The 17,950-nt window shown below is 49.6% G+C and overlaps 1 protein-coding gene across 1 annotated transcript in view; it reads right to left on the reverse strand.

The window, feature by feature from the left end:
- LOC139240117 (zinc finger protein 721-like) overlaps positions 1-17,950 on the reverse strand; it is a 100,743-nt gene that overhangs the window by 68,273 nt on the left and 14,520 nt on the right. The window contains exons 4-5 of the mRNA XM_070868493.1: positions 17,211-17,834; positions 13,383-13,464 (exon numbers count right to left, since the gene is read on the reverse strand). Of these exons, the coding sequence (XP_070724594.1) occupies positions 13,383-13,464; positions 17,211-17,834 (706 nt within the window). The remainder of the gene's footprint in view (positions 1-13,382; positions 13,465-17,210; positions 17,835-17,950) is intronic.

Consider the following 17,950-nt stretch of genomic DNA (forward strand, 5'->3'; position numbering starts at 1 on the left):
ATCTCATCCTTCTAAACTCCAGTGAATACAGGCCCAGACGAACTAGTCTATCCTTAAATGTCAGTCCTGCCATCCCGGGAATCAGTCTGGTGAACCTTCGCTGCACTCCCTCAATAGCAAGAACGTCCTTCCTCAGATTAGGAGACCAAAACTGAACATAATATTCCAGGTGAGGCCTCATCAAGGCCCTGTCCAACTGCACTCAGACCTCCCTGCTCCTATACTCAAATCCCCTAGCTATGAAGGCCAACATGCCATTTGCCTTCTTCACCGCCTGCTGTACCTGCATGCCAACTTTCAATGACTGATGTACCATGACACCCAGGTCTCGTTGCACCTCCCCTTTTCCTAATCTGCCGCCATTCAGATAATATTCTGCCTTCCTGTTTTTGCCACCAAAGTGGATAACCTCACATTTATCCACATTATACTGCATCGGCCATGCATTTGCCCACTCACCTAACCTGTCCAAGTCATCCTACAGCCTCTTAGCATCCTCATCACAGCTCACACCACCCAGCTTAGTGTCATCTGCAAACTTGGAGATATTACATTCAATTTCTTTATCTAAATCATTGATGTATATTGTAAATAGCTGGGGTCCCAGCACTGAACCCTGCGGCACCCCACTAGTCACTGCCTGCCATTCTGAAAAGGACCCGTTTATCCTGACTCTCTGTTTCCTGTCTGCCAACCAGTTCTCTATCCACGTCAATACGTTACCCCCAATACCATGTGCTGTAATTTTGCACACCAATCTCTTGTGTGGGACCTTGTCAAAAGCCTTTTGAAAGTCCAAATACACCATATCCACTGGATCTCCCTTGTCCACTCTACTAGTTAGATCCTCAAAAAATTCCAGAAGATTTGTCAAGCATGATTTCCCTTTCATAAATCCATGCTGACTTGGACCAATCCTGTCACTGCTTTCCAAATGCGCTGCTATTTCATCTTTAATAATTGATTCCAACATTTTCCCCACTACTGATGTCAGGCTAACCGGTCTATAATTCCCCGTTTTCTCTCTCCCTCCTTTCTTAAAAAATTGTGTTACATTAGCTACCCTCCAGTCCATAGGAGCTGATCCAGAGTCGATGGACTGTTGGGAAATGATCACCAATGCATCCACTATTTCTAGGGCCACTTCCTTAAGTCCTCTGGGATGCAAACTATCAGGCCCTGGGGATTTATCGGCCTTCAATCCCATCAATTTCCCTAACACAATTTCCTGACTAATAAGGATTTCCTTCAGTTCCTCCTCAGTAGACCCTCGGTCCCCTAGTACTTCCGGAAGGTTATTTGTGTGTTTCTTCTTGAAGACAGAACCAAAGTATTTGTTCAATTGGTCTGCCATTTCTTTGTTCCCCATTATAAATTCACCTAATTCTGACTGCAAGGGACCTACATTTGTCTTCACTAATCTTTTTCTCTTCACATATCTATAGAAGCTTTTGCAGTCAGTTTTTATGTTTCCAGCAAGCTTCCTCTCATACTCTATTTTCCCCCTCCTAATAAAATCCTTTGTCCTCCTCTGCTGAATTCTAAATTTCTCTCAGTCCTCAGGTTTGCTGCTTTTTCTGGCCAATTTATATGCCTCTTCCTTGGACTTAACATTATCCTTAATTTCCCTTGTTAGCCATAGTTGAGCCACCTTCCCCGTTTTATTTTTACTCCAGACCTGAATGTACAATTGTTGAAGTTTATCCATGTGATCTTTAAATGTCTCCGCCATTGCCTATCCACCGTCAACCCATTAAGTATCATTTGCCTGTCTATTCTAGCCAATTCACATCTCATACCATCGAAGTTACCTTTTCCCTAAGTTCAGGACCGTAGTCTCTGAATTAACTGTGTCACTCTCCATCTTAATAAAGAATTCTACCATATTATGGTCACTCTTCCCCAAGGGGTCTCGCACAACAAGATTGCGAAGTCCTTTCTCATTACATATCACCCAGTCTGGAATGCCAGCCCTCTAGTTGGTTCCTTGACATATTGGGGCCGCCCATTTAAAACTGAGATGAGGAGAAATTTCTTCTCTCAGACGGTTGTGGATCTGTGGAATTCACTGCCTCAGAGAGCTGTGGAAGCTGGGACGTTGAATAAATTTAAGACAGAGATAGACAGTTTCTTAACCGATAAGGGTTAATGGGGAGCAGGCAGGGAAGTGGACCTGAGTCCAAGATCAGATCAGCCATGAACTTATTGAATGGCGGAACAGGCTCGTGGGGGCCGTATGGCCCACTCCTGCTCCTATTTCTTATGTTCTTGTTCCACCATTCAATGAGATCATGGCCGATCTTCTACCTTAACTCCACTTTTCCATACTATCCCCATATCCCTTGATTCCCTTAATATCCAAAAATCTAGCGATTTACTCAACAACCGAACCTCCATCTGAATCCCAGAGTTTCACCACCCTCTGAGTGAAGAAATTCCTCCTCATTTCAGTCCTAAATGGCCGACCCCTTATCCTGAGACTGTGACCCCTGGTTCCAGACTCCCCATCCAGGGGAATCATCCTCCCTGCATTTACTCTGTCAAGCCCTGTAACATGTGCGTCGCTGAGTCGGGTGTCCGTGAGTCAGAGAGGCCTACAAAAGGCCGCGAGGTCGGGAGGTGCGTCACTGAGTCGGGAGTCCGTGAGTCAGAGAGGCCTACAAAAGGCGAGCTTGTGCAGCTACAGGGAGAAGGCAAAAAAGTAGAAAGAAATAGAAAAGTGACGTCACAGCCAAGGGGGTAAGTGATTGGCTGGTGATTGGTAAGTAGTTTTTCTTTTTTCTCTTCTTTATCAGTGAGCATCTTTTAGCATTGTTGTTGCCAATTTAAGTTAATCTAAGGGTTAAGTCATGGCAGGAGAGCACGGTCACGTGATATGCTCCTCGCTACGTGTGCGGGAAGTGTATCCGCCTCCAGCTCCTGACGGTCCGCGTTGCGGAATTGGAGCTGAGGGTGGATTTACTGTGGAGCATCCACGATGCTGAGAATGACGTGAGTAGGTCTTACCGCAGGTGAAGGGTCCACAGCCAATTAGGGAATGGAAGACCAGCAGGAAGAGCAGTGCAAGGAAGGTAGTGAAGGGGTCCCCTGCGGTCATCCCCCTGTAAAACAGATACACCGCTTTGAGTACTGTTGAGGGGGATGACTCATCAGGGGAGGGCAGCAGTAGCCAAGTTCATGGCACCGTGGCTGGCCCTGCTGCACAGGAGGGCAGGAAAAAGAGTGGGAGAGCAATACTGATTGGGGATTCAATGGTAAGGGGAATAGATAGGCGTTTCTGTGGCCGCAACCGAGACTCCAGGATGGTATGTTGCCTCCCTGGTGCAAGGGTCAAGGATGTCTCGGAGCGAGTGCAGGACATTCTGAAAAGGGAGGGTGAACAGCCAGTTGTCGTGGTGCACATTGGTCCCAACGATATAGGTAAAAAAAGGGATGAGGTTCTACGAGACGAATTTAAGGAGCTAAATTAAAACATAGACCTCAAAAGTAGTAATCTCGGGATTGCTACCAGTGCCACGTGCTAGTCAGAGTAGGAATCGCAGGATAGCTCAGATGAATACGTGGCTTGAGCAGTGGTGCAGCAGGGAGGGATTCAAATTCCTGGGGCATTGGAACCGTTCTGGGGGAGGTGGGACCAGTACAAACCGGACGGTCTGCACCTGGGCAGGACTGGAAACAATGTCCGAGGGGGAGTGTTTGCTGGTGCTGTTGGGGAGGAGTTAAACTAATATGGCAGGGGGATGGGAACCAATGCACGGAGACAGAGGGAAACAAAATGGAGACAAAAGCAAAAGACAGAAAGGAGATGAGTAAAAGTGGAGGGCAGAGAAACCCAAGGCAAAAAACAAAAAGGGCCACTGTACAGCAAAATTCTAAAGGGTCAAAGTGTAATAAAAAGGCAAGCATGAAAGCTCGGTGCCTCAATGCAAGGAGTGTTTGGAACCCAGGAGAGGGCTCTGAGCAAGTTAGAGTGGGTGAGAGCTCAGATGAACAGGACCCCAAGAAAGAATGCAAAAGGCAGGAGGCAACAGAGCAGAATAGCACTGGGGTAAGTGTAAACCACAAGGTGATAGGAAGGGACAATATGTATGAATATAAAGGGGCTGCAGGAGGGGTCAAATCTAAAAATCATGGTTTAAAAACTAGTATTAAAACACTACCTAAACGCACGCAGCATTCGAAATAAAGTAAATGAGTTGATGGCACAAATCATTACAAATGGGTATGATTTGGTAGCCATTACAGAAACGTGGTTGCAGGGTGGCCAAGACTGGGAATTAAACATACAGGGGTATCTGACAATTCGGAAAGATAGACAAGAAGGGAAAGAAGGTGGGGTAGCTCTGTTAATAAAGGATGATATCAGGACAGTTGCGAGACGATATTGGCTCTAATGAACAAAATGTTGAGTCATTGTGGGTGGAGATTAGAGATAGTAAGGGGAAAAAGTCACTGGTGGGCATAGTTTATAGGCCCCCAAATAATAACTTCACGGTGGGGCGGGCAATAATCAAGGGAATAATTGAGGCATGTGAAAAAGGAATGGCAGTAATCATGGGGATTTTAACCTACATATCGATTGGTCAAATCAAATCGCACGGGGTAGCCTTGAGGAGGAATTCATAGAATGCATACGGGATTGTTTCTTAGAACAGTATGTAACAGAACCTACAAGGGAGCAAGCTATCTTAGATCTGGTCCTGTGTAATGAGACAGGAATAATAAACGATCTCCTAGTAAAAGATCCTCTAGGAATGAGTGATCACAGCATGGTTGAATTTGTAATACAGATTGAGGGTGAGGAAGTAGTGTCTCAAACGAGCGTACTATGCTTAAACAAAGGGGACTACAGTGGGATAAGGGCAGAGTTGGCTAAAGTAGACTGGAAACACAGACTAAACGGTGACACAATTGAGGAACATTGGAGGACTTTTAAGGAGCTTTTTCATAGTGCTCAACAAAAATATATTCCAGTGAAAAAGAAGGGCGGTAAGAGAAGGGATAACCAGCCGTGGATAACCAAGGAAATAAAGGAGAGTATCAAATTAAAAACCAATGCGTATAAGCTGGCCAAGGTTAGTGGGAAACTAGAAGATTGGGAAAATTTTAAACGACAGCAAAGAATGACTAAGTAAGCGATAAAGAAAGGAAAGATAGATTACGAAAGTAAACTTGTGCAAAACATAAAAACAGATAGTAAAAGCTTTTACCGATATATAAAACGGAAAAGAGTGACTAAAGTAAATGTTGGTCCCTTAGAAGATGAGAAGGGGGATTTAATAATGGGAAATGTGGAAATGGCTGAGACCTTAAAAAATTATTTTGCTTCGGTCTTCACAATGGAAGACACAAAAACCATGCCAAAAATTGCTGGTCACAGGAATGTGGGAAGGGAGGACCTTGAGATAATCACTATCACTATGGGGGTAGTGCTGGACAGGCTAATGGGACTTAAGGTAGACAAGTCCCCTGGTCCTGATGAAATGCATCCCAGGGTATTAAAAGAGATGGCGGAAGTTATAGCAGATGCATTCGTTATAATCTACCAAAATTCACTGGACTCTGGGGAGGTACCAGTGGATTGGAAAGCAGCTAATGTAACGCCTCTGTTTAAAAAAGGGGGCAGACAAAAGGCAGGTAACTTTAGGCCAGTTAGTTTAACATCTGTAGTGGGGAAAATGCTTGAAGCTATTATTAAGGAAGAAATAGCGGGACATCTAGATAGGAATAGTGCAATCAAGCAGACGCAACATGGATTCATGAAGGGGAAATCATGTGTAACTAATTTACTGGAATTCTTTGAGGATATAACGAGCATGGTGGATAGAGGTGTACCGATGGATGTGTATTTAGATTTCCAAAAGGCATTCGATAAGGTGCCACACAAAAGGTTACTGCAGAAGATAAAGGTACGCAGAGTCAGAGGAAATGTATTCGCATGGATAGAGAATTGGCTAGCTAACAGAAAGCAGAGTCGGGATAAATGGGTTCTTTTCGGGTTGGAAATCAGTGGTTAGTGATGTGCCACAGGGATCGGCGCTGGGACCACAACTGTTTACAATATACATAGATGACCTGGAAGAGGGGACAGAGAGTAGTGTAACAAAATTTGCAAATGACACAAAGATTAGTGGGAAAGCGGGTTGTGTAGAGGACACAGAGAGGCTGCAAAGAGAATTAGATAGGTTAAGCGAATGGGCTAAGGTTTGGCAGATGGAATACAATGTCGGAAAATGTGAGATCATCCACCTTGGGAAAAAAAACAGTAAAAGGGAATATTATTTGAATGGGGAGAAATTACAACATGCTACGGTGCAGAGGGACCTGGGGGTCCTTGTCCATGAATCCCAAAAAGTTAGTTTGTAGGCGCAGCAGATAATCAGGAAGGCGAATGGAATGTTGGCCTTCATTGCTCGAGGGATGGAGTACAAAAGCAGGGAGGTCCTGCTGCAACTGTACAGGGTATTGGTGAGGCCGCACCTGGAGTACTGCGTGCAGTTTTGGTCACCTTTCTTAAGGAAGGATATACTAGCTTTGGAGCGGGTACAGAGACGATTCACGAGGCTGATTCCGGAGATGAGGGGGTTACCTTATGATAGATTGAGTAGACTGGGTCTTTACTCGTTGGAGTTCAGAAGGATGAGGGGTGATCTTATAGAAACATTTAAAATAATGAAAGGGATAGACAAGATAGAGGCAGAGAGGTTTCCACTGGTCGGGGAGACTAGAACTAGGGGGCACAGCCTCAAAATATGGGGGAGCCAATTTAAAACCGAGTTGAGAAGGAATTTCTTCTCCCAGAGGGTTGTGAATCTGTGGAATTCTCTGCCCAAGGAAGCAGTTGAGGCTAGCTCATTGAATGTATTCAAATCACAGATAGATAGATTTTTAACCAATAAGGGAATTAAGGGTTACGGGGAGCGGGTGGGTAAGTGGAGCTGAGTCCACGGCCAGATCAGCCATGATCTTGTTGAATGGCGGAGCAGGCTCGAGGGGCTAGATGGCCTACTCCTGTTCCTGATTCTTATGTAATTGTGTATGTTTCAAATAAATCACCTCTCATTCTTCTAAACTCCAGAGAATATAGGCCTCGTCTGTTCAATCTCTCCTCATAGGACAATCCCCCCATCCCAGTAATCAGTATGGTGAACCTTCGTTGCACTCCCTCTATGGCAAGTATATCCTTCCTTAGGTAAGGAGACCAAAACTGTGCACAATACTCCAGGTGTGGTCTCACCAGGGCCCGATATAATTGCAGTAAGATTCACTGGTTCCTTATCTACTCTGCTAGTTACAACCTCAATAAAATCATGATTTCCATTTCATAAATCCGTGTTGACTCTGCCCAATCCTGTTATTATTTTCTAAGTGCCCTGTTACCACGTCCTTAATAACAGATTCTAACATCTTTCCTACTACTGATGTCAGGCTAACCGGCCTGTAGTTCCCTGTTTTCTCTCTCCCTCCTTTTTTAAATAGTGGGATTACATTAGCTACCTTCCAATCTGCGGGAACCATTCTAGAATCTATGGAATTTTGGAAGATGACAACCAAAGCATCCGCAATCTCCTTGGCCACCTTTTGAAAACCCTAGGATGTAGGCTATCAGGTCCAGGGAATTTATCAACTTTCAGTCCCATTAATTTCTACAGTACTATTTTTTTTCTAATACTAATTTCTTTGTTTCTCATTCTCGCTAGACCCTTGATTCTCCAGTATTTCCAGGTTTTTCGTGTCTTCTTCCTTGAAGACATACAAAGTATTTGTTTAATTTCCCTGTTCCCCGTTATAATTTCTCCTGTGTCAGCCTGTAAGGGAATCATATTTACTTTTGCTAATCTTTTCCTTTTTACATACTTATAGAAGCTTTTAGTCTGATTTTATGTCTCTCACTAGTTTACTCTCATATTCTATTTTCCCTATCTTTATTAATTTCTAGGTCCTCCTTTGCTGAATTCTAAAATCCTCCCCATCTTCAGGCTTTGTGCTCTTTTTGGCAACATTATAAACCTCTTTGATCTAATACTATCTTTAACTTCTGTGGACCACTTTTCTTGTGGGGCTTTTGTGCCTTAAAGGAATGTATATTTGTTGTAAATTATGTATTAATTCTTTAAATGCTAGCCATTGCCCACCTACCGTCATACCTTTTAATGTAGTTTCCCATTCTACTTTAGCCAACTCTTCTCTCATACCTATGTAGTTTCCTTTGTTTAAATTCAAGACCCTAGTTTCGGATTTAACTGAATCACTTTCAAACTCAATATAAAATTCTATCATATTATGGTTACTCTTCCCTAAAGGCCCCTTTACTACAAGGTTATTAATGAACCCTTTCTCATTGCGCAAGACTAGATCCAAAATAGCCTGTTCCCTAGTTATTTCCTCAACATACTGATTTAGAAAACCATCTTGTATACATTCAATGAACTCGTCCTCCACACTATTACTGCAGATTTGGTTTACCCAGGCTATCTGCAGATTAAAGTCCCCCATGATTATTGTATTACCTTTGTTACATGCGCCTCTAATTTCCTGATTTATACTGTACCCTACATTACCACTACTTTTTGGGGCCTATAAACAAATCCCACCAATGTTTCCTGCCCCTTGCTGTTTCTTAGTTCTACCCAAACTGATTCTGCTACTTGATTTTCAGAGCTCGGATCCTTTCTCTCTACTGTCTTTATCCCATCCTTTATTATCAGGGCTACCCCTCCTTTTCCATTTTGCCTATCTCTTCTGAAAGTTAAGTATCCTGGAATATTTAGTTCCCAACCTTGGTCACTTTGCAGCCACGTCTCCGTAATAGCTTTTAGATCAAACCTATTAATTTTTATCTGCACTATTAATTCATCTATTTTGTTGCAAATGCTTTGTGCATTCAGATATAGTGCCTTTAGCTTTTTTCTATTTTTCCTTGCTGTCACCTTAGTCACTGATGACCTTTGTTACTCTCTGTCCCTTCCTCACCCACTCTGCTTATTTTTATGCCAACTCTGTTCTGCTCTAGAGCCTTTACATATACTGTACCCTACCACATTTCTCTTGCTGCTTTTAAATTTACTCTTTCCTGAATCCTCCCACCCTTTCATTAGTTTAAAGCCCTATCTACTGCCCTAGTTATTCGATTCGCCAGGACACTGGTTCCAGCCCGGTTCAAGTGGAGCCCGTCCCAACGAAACAGCTCCCTCTTTCCCCAGAGCTGGTGCCAGTGCCCCACGGAGCAGACCCCCTGCCTCCCACACCACTCTCTGAGCCACGCATGTAACTTGCTAATCTGCTTATCCCTATACCAATTGACGCGTGGCTCAGGGTAGCAATCCAGAGATTAATACTTTTGAGGTTCTGCTGTTTAATTTGGACCCCAACTCAAACTCTTTCAGCAGAACCTCATTCCTATTTCTGCCGATGTCATTGGTTCCTACATGAACCATGACAATTGGATCCTCCCCTTCCCACGCCAAGTTCTTCTCCAGCTGCGAGGCACTTTAACCCTGGCACCGGGGCAGGCAACACATCCTTTGGAACTCCCAGCCATGGCTGCAGAGAACAGTATCAATTCCTCTGACTATACTGTCCCCTACCACAGCTACATTCCCTTTCACTCCCCCCACTTGAATGGACTCCTGCACCATGGTCAGCTTGCTCATCCATCCTGCAGGCTTTTCCCTCATCCACACAGGCAGCAAGAACCTCACACCTATTGGACAAGGGAAAAGGCTGAGGCTCCTCCAGCACTGCACCTGGCGTCCCCTTACCTGCCCGAGTTGCAGTCACACCCTCCTGACCCTGACCACTAACCAGACCTGCACCACTACCTAACCTACTGGTGTGACTGCCTCCTGAATTAACATCACGAAAAAAAACTGATTATCTGCTCATTATCAAATTGCTGTTTGTGGGAGCTTGCTGTGCGCAAATTGGCTGCCGTGTTTCCTACATTACAACAGTGACCACACTCCAAAAGTACTTCATTTGGCTGTAAAGTACTTTGGAATGCTGGGGACTGTGAAAGGCGCTATAGAAATGCAAGTCTTTGCTTCCTTTTTCATAGTGAATTTCCTCACTTTGTTATATTGAATTTAATTGGCCAGTAGTCTGTCCACTCTGCAAGCCTGTTTAAGTCTTCCTGGAACTTGGTGTAGTCCTCTGCATTATTAGCCATACCTCTCAATTTGGTGGTATCTGCAAATTTCAACATCGTAGCCGGAATTCCTGAATCCACATCATTTATGTTGAGTATCAGTGGTCTCAGCACAGGGGTGCGCAAGAGGCCAGAGATATGGGGGAAGGGGTGTAGGGCTGGAGAGGCCGACAGAGAGGGGGAGGGGTGAGGTCTATGGAAGGATTTGAAAACGAGGATGAGAACTTTGAAAATCGAGGCGTTGCCAGACCGGGAGCCAATGCAAGTCAGCGAGAACAGGGGGTGATGGGTGATCAGGACTCGGTGCGAGTTCGGACACGGGGGCAGCAGAGTGTTCGATGATCTCAAGGAGCGGGAACATTCACAACATCAGAGACACCGACTAGGGTTACAGAATTTCTTTAATAACTAAATACAGGTGAAATCCTTCTACACAGCAAAGTGTCCACAATATCACATTCAATCCTGAACCTTGCTCCAGTCTGATGATCGCACTTGGTGCTGAGATTTAATGAAAGTTGTTCAGAAGTTTCGAACTATTCTGGGCCGACCAGGGACAGTAACAACAGCGTGGAGTGGGGATGGTTCCTGCACTGGTTCAGTAATGGTCTGCTGGGAAGGTGCTGGACTGAACTGGAGCTCCCAGTGTGGGCGGGTCGATCAATCTCCAGCTGGGCTGGGCCATCGAGACACTACTGGTCAGTATGTGATTCCCCTGTGTGAGGAACCGCACGTTGCTGGGCTAGACGGTCAGTTAAAAGGAGCACTGAACACAATCAGTACTGAGGGAGCGCCGCACTGTCGGAGGGGCAGTACTGAGGGAGCACCGCACTGTCGGGGGGGCAGTACTGAGGGAGCGCCGCACTGTCGGAGGGGCAGTACTGAGGGAGTGCTGCACTGTCGGAGGGGCAGTACTGAGGGAGCGCCGCACTGTCGGGGGGGGGCAGTACTGAGGGAGTGCCGCACTGTCGGAGGGGCAGTACTGAGGGAGTGCCGCACTGTCGGAGGGGCAGTACTGAGGGAGCGCTGCACTGTCGGAGGGGCGGTACTGATGGAGCGCCGCATTGTCGGAGGGGCAGTACTGAGGGAGCGCCGCACTGTCGGAGGGGCAGTACTGAGGGAGCGCCGCACTGTCGGAGGGGCAGTACTGAGGGAGCGCCGCACTGTCGGAGGGGCAGTACTGAGGGAGCGCCGCACTTTTGGAGGGGCGGTACTGAGGGAGCGCCGCACTGTCCGAGGTGCCGACTTTCGGATGAAATATTAAACCGAGGCCCCATCTGCCCTCTCATGGACGTAAAAGATCCCATGGCACTATTTCGATGAAGAGCAGAGGAGTTCTCCCGGTGACCTGGAGCTAATATTTAACCCTCAATCAACATTTCAAAAAAACAGATGATCTGGGTCATTATCACATTGCTGTGTGTGAGAGCTTGCTGTGCGCAAATTGGCTGCTGCATTTCTCACATTACAACAGTGACTACACTCCAAAAGTACTTAATTGGCTGTAAAGCACTTGGAGACGTCCAATCATCATGAAAGGCGCTATATAAATGAAAGTCTTTCTTTCTCACAATATGAATGATGCGATGTAGCTTTAAGGAGGCAGGGCTCGGTGTGGCTAAGGCCTGTGCACAGAGGGTGCAATTACACCACCGCTCTGTGCAAAGGCAGAGATGCTTCACTAGTTGAGCGGGATTCGATGAAGCTGCTCTCCCAGTCTGTTTAAACGGGGTGTCGGCCCGCTGAGCGATGGCTGAACAGGTTGCCTGACCCAATAAAGCTCCTCCCACAGCGACTGCGCTTTCATTCATTCTCAGGATGTGGGCACCGCTGCCAACTATTGCCCATCTCGCGATGTCCTGAGGTGGTGGTGGGTGTGATGAATGCGCCTGTGACTATGCTCACAGCTTGATAGAGCTGGTGCTGCCTGCATTTTCTGCGGTGCAGAGGACTCCGTGTTCCACGTGTATGTACAGTGTGTGAGGTTGCAGCCCCTCTTCCATTATTTGAAGGGGCTGCTCCTGAAATTCTGGTTGGACTTCAGTCCCACACACCTGATCTTTGGGCACCCGGTGCGGAGGGGAGCGGGCAGGTCCGAGGGCCTCCTCATAGGGCTGCTCCAGGGTCTGGCCAAGGTGGCCATCAACTGGTCCGGGCAGCGGGGGGGTCAAGGAGGTTGTTCAGCCCGACTGCCGGCCTCTCTTCCGCGGCTACATTCGCGTCAGGGTGTCCCTGGCGATGGAGCACGCGGTGTCCACCGGTACGCTCGCGGCCTTCCGCGAGAGGTGGGCGCCGGAGAGACGGGAGTGCATAGTCACCCCCCGGGAACAGAATTCTGATTTGATTTGGCTAGGCTTCCGGTTGATTGGTAAATTTGTGGGTTCCAGTGCCTTTGCCAAAAAGGAACACTTGGCATAAGGATAATTTTAAAATGGTTGTAGAGCTGTTGCATTGTAAGTGGCTCAGCCAGTCACGTGACGTGCACAAGACTGAATAAAACCCCGGTCAATTGGGTTCGGGGGATGAGGTATGCAGTTGTGAGCCTGGTGGATGAACCGGTAATGTGTAGTGTGATTGTTAAACCTTTGCTCATAAACCAACTAGTTCTTAATAGCAATGTGTTGCTGTGAACTCTTCAGCAAAGAACCCATGAAGCAAATACATTACCATGAGCTGTCCCCTTGAACCGCTGCAGTCTGAACAAAGTGGAGTGGAATGATCTGCCCGGTTTTATGCTTGCGAGCGGCATCGTATTCAGCCCATTTCAGAGGTCGGTGAAGAGCAAACCATGTTGGCGTGGGACTGGAGTCACATGTAGGCCCAGGCCAGGGTAAGGGCGGCAGATTTCCTTCCCTAAAGGGACATCAGTGAACCCGTTGGGGTTTATTCCGACCATCTGACAGCTTTGTGCTCACTTTTACCAGCTTTATATTGCCAGGTTTTGGTGGAATAAATTCTCTGACGGCCTCCGGCGGGCTTGGAACTCCCATTCTCTGGATTGGTGTCTGTTTGGGTGCCTTGGTGTTTCCCCGGTTCCGACTGCTGACCAAAACCCCTCCTTTCTCAGTGAGCGAGTCTGCACCAGAGACCAGGAGGTTGTCCGTCCCACAGTCCCATGCAGTGGGCAGGCAGCCCCTCTCCCGTAACTGCCACTTGCCGAGTCCAGTCCGTGCTCTGAAGCAGAGACACAGAGCGAGAGAGAGAGAGAGAGGTTGGTTGCTGTTTGGCATTCAGGGTCCGGTAATCACAGCTCTGTCAAGTCGGGAAGCGATGTCTGGCTCGGGTCCGCTGGCTGGAAATTCCCCACTTTTAACAGACTGGAAGGAATTGTGCAGAGAAATCAGCATTAGTGCAAGGGGCAGACCTCACCGTCCGTGCAAATACAGACCTCGGCCAAACCGAGATGCGGGAGGTTAATCAGACGAAAGACCCAAGTCTCCCTCACCATCACACCATCTAACCAATTCAGCCCCGCTGGACTAGCCACAATTGTTCCATCAGTTGGGCTGTTTCGACCACACATTGTCGCATAACTAAAACCGGCTAATTCCACCTCCGTAACATCGCCCGTCTCCGCCCCTGACTCAGCTCTTCCGCTGCTGAAACCCTCATCATAGCCCTCGTTACCTCCAGACTTGACTATTCCAACACACTCCTGGCTGCCCTCCCACATTCTATCCGACGTAAACTAGAGGTGATCCAAAACTCAGCTGCCCCATGTCCTAACTCGCACCGAGTCCCACTCACCCATCACCCCCTGTGCTCGCTGCCCCCATGTCCTAACTCGCACCGAGTCCCGCTCACCCATCACCCACTGTGCTCGCTGCCCCGTGTCCTAACTCGCACCGAGTCCCACTCACCCATCACCCCCTGTGCTCACTGCCCCGTGTCCTAACTCACACCGAGTCCCGCTCACCCATCACCCTCTGTGCTCACTGCCCCGTGTCCTAACTCGCACCGAGTCCCGCTCACCCATCACCCTCTGTGCTCACTGCCCAGTGTCCTAACTCACACCGAGTCCCGCTCACCCATCACCCCCTGTGCTCGCTGCCCCGTGTCCTAACTCGCACCGAATCCCGCTCACCCATCACCCCATGCTCGCTGCTCCGTGTCCTAACTCGCACCGAGTCCCACTCACCCATCACCCCATGCTCGCTGCTCCGTGTCCTAACTCGCACCGAGTCCCGCTCACCCATCACCCACTGTGCTCGCTGCCCCGTGTCCTAACTCGCACCGAGTCCCGCTCACCCATCACCCCCTGTGCTCGTTGCCCCGTGTCCTAACTCGCACCCAGTCCCACTCACCCATCACCCTGTGCTCACTGCCCCCGTGTCCCGCTCACCCATCACCCCCTGTGCTCACTGCCCTGTGTCCTAACTCGCACCGAGTCCCGCTCACCCATCACCCACTGTGCTCGCTGCCCCGTGTCCTAACTCGCACCGAGTCCCACTCACCCATCACCCCCTGTGCTCACTGCCCCGTGTCCTAACTCACACCGAGTCCCGCTCACCCATCACCCTCTGTGCTCACTGCCCCGTGTCCTAACTCGCACCGAGTCCCGCTCACCCATCACCCTCTGTGCTCACTGCCCAGTGTCCTAACTCACACCGAGTCCCGCTCACCCATCACCCCCTGTGCTCACTGCCCCGTGTCCTAACTCGCACCGAATCCCGCTCACCCATCACCCCATGCTCGCTGCTCCGTGTCCTAACTCGCACCGAGTCCCACTCACCCATCACCCCATGCTCGCTGCTCCGTGTCCTAACTCGCACCGAGTCCCGCTCACCCATCACCCACTGTGCTCGCTGCCCCGTGTCCTAACTCGCACCGAGTCCCGCTCACCCATCACCCCCTGTGCTCGTTGCCCCGTGTCCTAACTCGCACCCAGTCCCACTCACCCATCACCCTGTGCTCACTGCCCCCGTGTCCCGCTCACCCATCACCCCCTGTGCTCACTGCCCTGTGTCCTAACTCGCACCGAGTCCCGCTCACCCATCACCCCCTGTGCTCACTGCCCCATGTCCTAACTCGCACCGAGTCCCACTCACCCATCACCCCCTGTGCTCGCTGCCCCGTGTCCTAACTCGCACCGAATCCCGCTCACCCATCACCCCCTGTGCTCGCTGCCCCGTGTCCTAACTCGCACCGAATCCCGCTCACCCATCACCCCATGCTCGCTGCCCCGTGTCCTAACTCGCACCGAATCCCGCTCACCCATCACCCCATGCTCGCTGCTCCATGTCCTAACTCGCACCGAGTCCCACTCACCCATCACCCCATGCTCGCTGCTCCGTGTCCTAACTCGCACCGAGTCCCGCTCACCCATCACCCACTGTGCTCGCTGCCCCGTGTCCTAACTCGCACCGAGTCCCGCTCACCCATCACCCCCTGTGCTCGCTGCCCCGTGTCCTAACTCGCACCCAGTCCCACTCACCCATCACCCTGTGCTCACTGCCCCCGAGTCCCGCTCACCCATCACCCCCTGTGCTCACTGACCTACATTGACTCCCGGTTAAGCAATGCCTCAATTTCAAAATTCTCATCCTCGTTTAAAAATCCCTCCATGGCCCTCATCCCTCCCTATCTCTGTAACCTCCTCCAGCCCCACAACCCCCCTGAGATGTCTGTTCTCCTCTAATTCTGCTCTCATCCATCGGTGGCCGTGCCTTCTGTTGCCTGGGCCCCAAGCTCTGGAACTCCCTCCCTAAACCACTCCGCCTCTCTCTCTTCCTTCAAGACGCTCCTTAAAACCGACCTCTTTGACCAAGCTTTTGGTCACCTGCGCTAATTTCTACTTATGCGGCTCAGTGTCAAAGTTTTATCGCATAAAAATCCTGTGAAGCACCTTGGGACGACTGACTTAACTCCTTCTTTCCCGTGCGGTTGAACATAAGAACATAAGAAATAGGAGCCTTGAGCCTTCTCCGCCATTTAATACGATCACGGCTGATCTGATCTTGGCCTCAGTTCCACTTCCCTGCCCGCTCCCCATAACCCTTCACTCCCTTATCGCTCAAAGATCTGTCTATCTCTACCTTAAATATATTCAATGTCCCAGCTTCCACAGCTCTCTGGGGCAGAGAATTCCACAGATTTACAACCCTCCGAGAGAAGAAGTTCCTCCTCATCTCAGTTTTAAATGGGCGGCCCCTTATTATGAAACTATGTCTCCGAGTTCTAGTCTCCCCCATCAGTGGAAACATCCTCTCTGTATCCACCTTGTCAAGCCCCTTCATAATCTTATACAGTTTCGATAAGATCACCTCTCATTCTTCTGAATTCCAATGAGTAGAGGCCCAACCTGCTCAACCTTTCCTCATAAGTCAACCCCCTCATCTCCGGAATCAACCGAGTGAACCTTCTCTGAACTGCCTCCAAAGCAAGTATATCCTTTCGTAAATATGGAAACCAAAACTGCACGCAGTACTCCAGATGTGGCCTCACCAATACCCTGTATAACTGTAGCAGGACTTCTCTGCTTTTGTACTCCATCTACCTTTGCAATAAAGGCCAAGATACCATTGGCCTTCCTGATCACTTGCTGTACCCACATACTATCCTTTTGTGTTTCATGCACAAGTACCCCCAGGTCCCGCTGTACTGCAGCACTTTCCAATCTTTCACCATTTAAATAATAACTTGCTCTTTGATTTTTTTTCTGCCAAAGTGCATGACCTCACACTTTCCAACATTATACTCCATCTGCCAATTTTTGCCCACTCACTTAGCCTGTCTGTGTCCTTTTGCAGATTTTTTGTGTCCTCCTCACACATTGCTTTTCCTCCCATCTTTGTATCGTCAGCAAACTTGGCTACGTTACACTCAGTCCCTTCTTCCAAGTCATTAATATAGATTGTAAATAGTTGGGGTCCCAGCACTGATCCCTGCGGCATCCCACTAGTTACTGTTTGCCAATCGGAAAATGGCCCATTTATCCCAACTCTGTTTTCTGGTAGTTAGCCAACCCTCTATCCATGCTGATATATTACCCCCAACCCCGTGAACTTTTATCTTGTGCAGTAACCTTGTATGTGGCACCTTGTCAAATGCCTTCTGGATTTACCTCTCTTGGCGCCACGGTGCGGTGCGTTTCCGTTTTCGGCGGTGGCGGGACGCTCTGGCGGACGACGACGACGGTGGCACGGGGCCAGGGCGGTGCCGGTGCAGCGTGCTTGCGCTGGTGCTGGCGGAGGCTGGGCGGGTCGATGAAGCCCTTGCCGCAGGAGGGGCACTTGCAGGGCCGCTCGCCCAGGTGGGTGCGCTCGTGGCGCCGCAGGTTGGACTGCTTGTTGAAGCGGCGGCCGCAGGCGGCGCAGGGGTAGGGCCGCTCGCCGGTGTGGGTCAGCCGGTGCACCAGCAGCGTCGACGACTGGCTGAACTCCCGGCCGCAGGCTCGGCACCGGAAGGGCTTCTCGCCGGTGTGGGTGCGCTCGTGCTGCCGCAGGTTGGAGGGGTCCACGAAGCCCCGGCCGCACGCCCCGCATTTCAGCGGCTTCTCCCCGGCGTGCACCAGCAGGTGCATCTTCAGCCGCGAGTTGCGGTTGAAGCCCTTGCCGCACTGCGGGCAGGCGAAGCGCCGCGGGGCGTCCGGGGCCCTGCGCGGGGCGGGGGCGGTGCCGGGCGGCGGCTCGGGGGGCGGGCAGGCCGGGTCCGGCGGGCACGCGGCTGTCACCGGGGGCCGCAGCACCTGCCGGGGCAGAAAGGACACAGGTTTTACTCCTCCGATCGCGGAACCCTCCCCGGGGATATTTCCTGCGGTCCCCACTTCCGCCCCGCTCCCTCCATTCCGCCAAACCCTCCTGA

This window comes from Pristiophorus japonicus, chromosome 30, assembly GCF_044704955.1.
Source record: "Pristiophorus japonicus isolate sPriJap1 chromosome 30, sPriJap1.hap1, whole genome shotgun sequence".
Lineage (NCBI taxonomy): Eukaryota > Metazoa > Chordata > Chondrichthyes > Pristiophoridae > Pristiophorus > Pristiophorus japonicus.